Here is a 3,064-nt window from a genome sequence, read left to right as displayed (position 1 = left end):
AATATTTGTGTTTAGTGTCTTATATTGGCTATGCTCTAAGATAATTTATGGTATGGAATATTGCTAGATTTTAAATATGGCCATTGAGATCATAGATGTTGATGATGCATGTTTATGGGGACCAACTGTAGAGAAGATTATCATCGATATCATGGTTGATGAAGTGAATAAAAGAAATATGGCAAGTGGTCAATTTGGCTAAAAAACATGGGCGAAAATTCTTGAGGAGTTGCAAATTAAAAGCAAGTGGAAATACTTAATTAAACAAACTAAGCAAAAGTTCAATAGGTTGCGCACTAAGTATCGCGAGTTTGCTGAGTTGTTGAAACAAACTGGATTTGGATGGGATCGTGAAACCAATACTATGGTTGCTTCTGAGGAAATATGGCAGAATTATCTAAGGGTAAGAACAAACTAAGTCTATTATTTATATAAAAAATTAGTCTTGAATCAAATTAAGTGATGAAACTAGTTTTCTTTTTTATTTTAGGCACACCCAAAGGCAACACAATATCCCAAGAAAGGATGTGATCATTTTGTATTGTTGGAACTAATTTTTAGTAAGTCAACTGCCACTGGTCAGTTCCATCGTTCTACTGCTTCAGGTCCGCCCAACACTGATGATGAAAGGGAAATGGAGAATGAATTTGATTGCATAGACGCCCATGATATTGATGAGAATGATTATACTAGTTGCTCTCGGCTTGTTGATGATGTTTTTAAACGTTCAACAAAAAATTCAACAACTACAAGTACAAAGCGAAGAGCTAAGAGACAAAGATCACAACAAATGAGTGATGCAATTATTGCATGGATTGAGGTAGCTAAAGTAAAAGCAGAGGCCACTTTAGCTAAAGCTGAAAAATACAAGAGTACAACCGAAGGAGGAGGAAGCCAAAATCATGAGTTTTCTCTCACAAATTGTATGCAAGTCCTCGAAGGAATGGAAGAAGTCAGTGATGATGCCTACATGAAAGCAGTTGAGAAATTTAAGGATCCAGATTGGAGAGAGATTTTTATTAATATGTCTACTATTAGAAAGAGAGCTTGGTTAGATAGGCTTTGACTATACAGTGTTACGTTTGACGGTGTAGGCTTTGAGTTTTACTTTATGTGTGCTTGACATTATTATAGTATGTTATGTTAAGATAATCTAGTGGAGACTTTGTTATTAGTTTCAAATACGTATTGTTTTTTTTCTAAGTTTATTATGCATGTCAAATAATTTGCAGGATTCAGAGTAATCAAATGGATGATTCTAGTTCATCTTCTGCAGATAGTGATTTTGATGATTTTTCAGATTTTTTGATGCTAAACTTTTTAAGTGATTACAATGAAAAGTTTATCGAGAAAATCCCTCAAAGAACATCTTCTTTATGTGGAGAAGATTTTGTGAGAGAGTTATTAGGTGGTCATGAGAGAACATGCTATGAGTTATTGCGAATGGATAAAAATGTATTCATCGAGCTTTGTACTTGTTTAAAACAAAAGGAATACATTAAGGACACACGAGAGATTAAAGTTGAAGAAGCAGTTTCCATTTTCCTTATAATTGTTGGTCAAAATGTGGGAATGAGACTTATAGCTGACCGATTTCAACATTCGCTTGAAACTATTGATAGGCACTTCCATTTAACATTAAAGGCAATATGTAAATTAGGACAGGATATCATTCGACCAACTCAATCTCTGTTACGTTCTCATATTGTCAACTCCTCAAAATACTACACATGGTTTCAGGTACTTAATATACATCTAATGTATTATAACTTTATATATAAATTATATTTTCACATAGTTTTAGTTTACATTTTTCTTTGATAAATGTTTATAATGGTTTTGGATTTTTGTACTATCAGAATTGCATTGGTGCCATTGATGGAACACATGTGAGTGCATGTGTCCCTACAGATAAGCAAATCAGTTACAGAGGCCGAAAAAATGTGGTAACACAAAATGTCTTGTGTGCTTGTAACTTTGAAATGTTCTTTACTTTTGTATCTGTTGGTTGGGAGGGCACCGCAAATGATTTCAGGGTGTTTATAGATGCAATTACGAAACCTAAATATAAGTTTTCATTGCTAAAGAAGGTATTGAAAGCCTAGGATTGAATTATTATTTTATAATTTATGTGATGGTGCATATAGAAAACTAATTTTTCTTTTTGACATGTTTTATTATGTAGGTGAATACTATGTTTTGGATTCTGGGTTTCCATGCACAAAAGGTTTTCTCCCACCATATCGTGGTGAAAGATATCATTTGCAAGAATACAATAGTGGACATAATCGACCATGTGGTATGAAAGAACTATTCAATTATAGGCATTCTTCTCTTAGCAATGTCATTGAACGGTGCTTTGGTGTACTAAAAGCACGTTTTCCTATATTGAAGATGATGCCACCTTACAAATTGAGTAGACAACCTTTGATAGTTATTGCTTGCTGCACTCTTCATAATTTTATTCGTCAACGCACACAGTATGATCATATGTTTAGAGAATGGGAAGAGAAAGAACTTGAGGGTGAAGACAACATAGAGGAAGCTAACACTAGTGTGTCAAGATGTGAAGTCAATTTATCTGATGAATCTACTGCAGCAATGGCAAGATGTCGAGATCGTATTGCTCAAGTTATGTGGACAACTTATAATAATATAAATTAGTCAATTATATTTTATTACTATAAAATAATTTTAGTATTCAAATTGTGTTTATGGGGACATATTGTAGATTAATGGTGATTTTCTATATACTTTATATTAAATATTTTATTTAAAATTTAAAATTTCTCTTATTTTTTAAGCATTATAATATTTTATTGCTATTTTACTTGTAAAAATTATTTAGATATTTTTTAGATTAAATATTTTTTCAAACAATATGATATATTGTTAATTTATATGAAAATTAGCAATATTATAACTAAGTTAGATTAAATATGTATGTGACATATTGCATTTTTATTAAAAAAAAATCATAATAATAAGTATTAAAACAATTATTGTAAAAAAAATATGTTTTCTAAAAACCGCTTGTTTTTTTATCATCCAACACATGTTTTTG

The 3,064-nt window shown here is 31.4% G+C and overlaps 1 protein-coding gene across 1 annotated transcript; it reads left to right on the top strand.

The window, feature by feature from the left end:
* The first annotated feature begins 790 nt into the window (after window positions 1-790).
* On the top strand, window positions 791-2,664 carry LOC133792421 (uncharacterized). Its single transcript, XM_062230326.1, has 5 exons — window positions 791-1,050; window positions 1,233-1,740; window positions 1,860-2,090; window positions 2,186-2,299; window positions 2,395-2,664. Exons 1-5 carry the CDS (start codon window positions 791-793, stop codon window positions 2,662-2,664), a joined length of 1,383 nt encoding a protein of 460 aa, XP_062086310.1.
* Window positions 2,665-3,064: the final 400 nt, after the last annotated feature.

The sequence above is a fragment of the Humulus lupulus genome, chromosome 7 (genome assembly GCF_963169125.1).
Source record: "Humulus lupulus chromosome 7, drHumLupu1.1, whole genome shotgun sequence".
In the NCBI taxonomy this organism is placed as follows: domain Eukaryota; kingdom Viridiplantae; phylum Streptophyta; class Magnoliopsida; order Rosales; family Cannabaceae; genus Humulus; species Humulus lupulus.
Note: the sequence above shows the minus strand (reverse complement) of the source record. Positions and strands in the feature narration are given on the sequence as shown.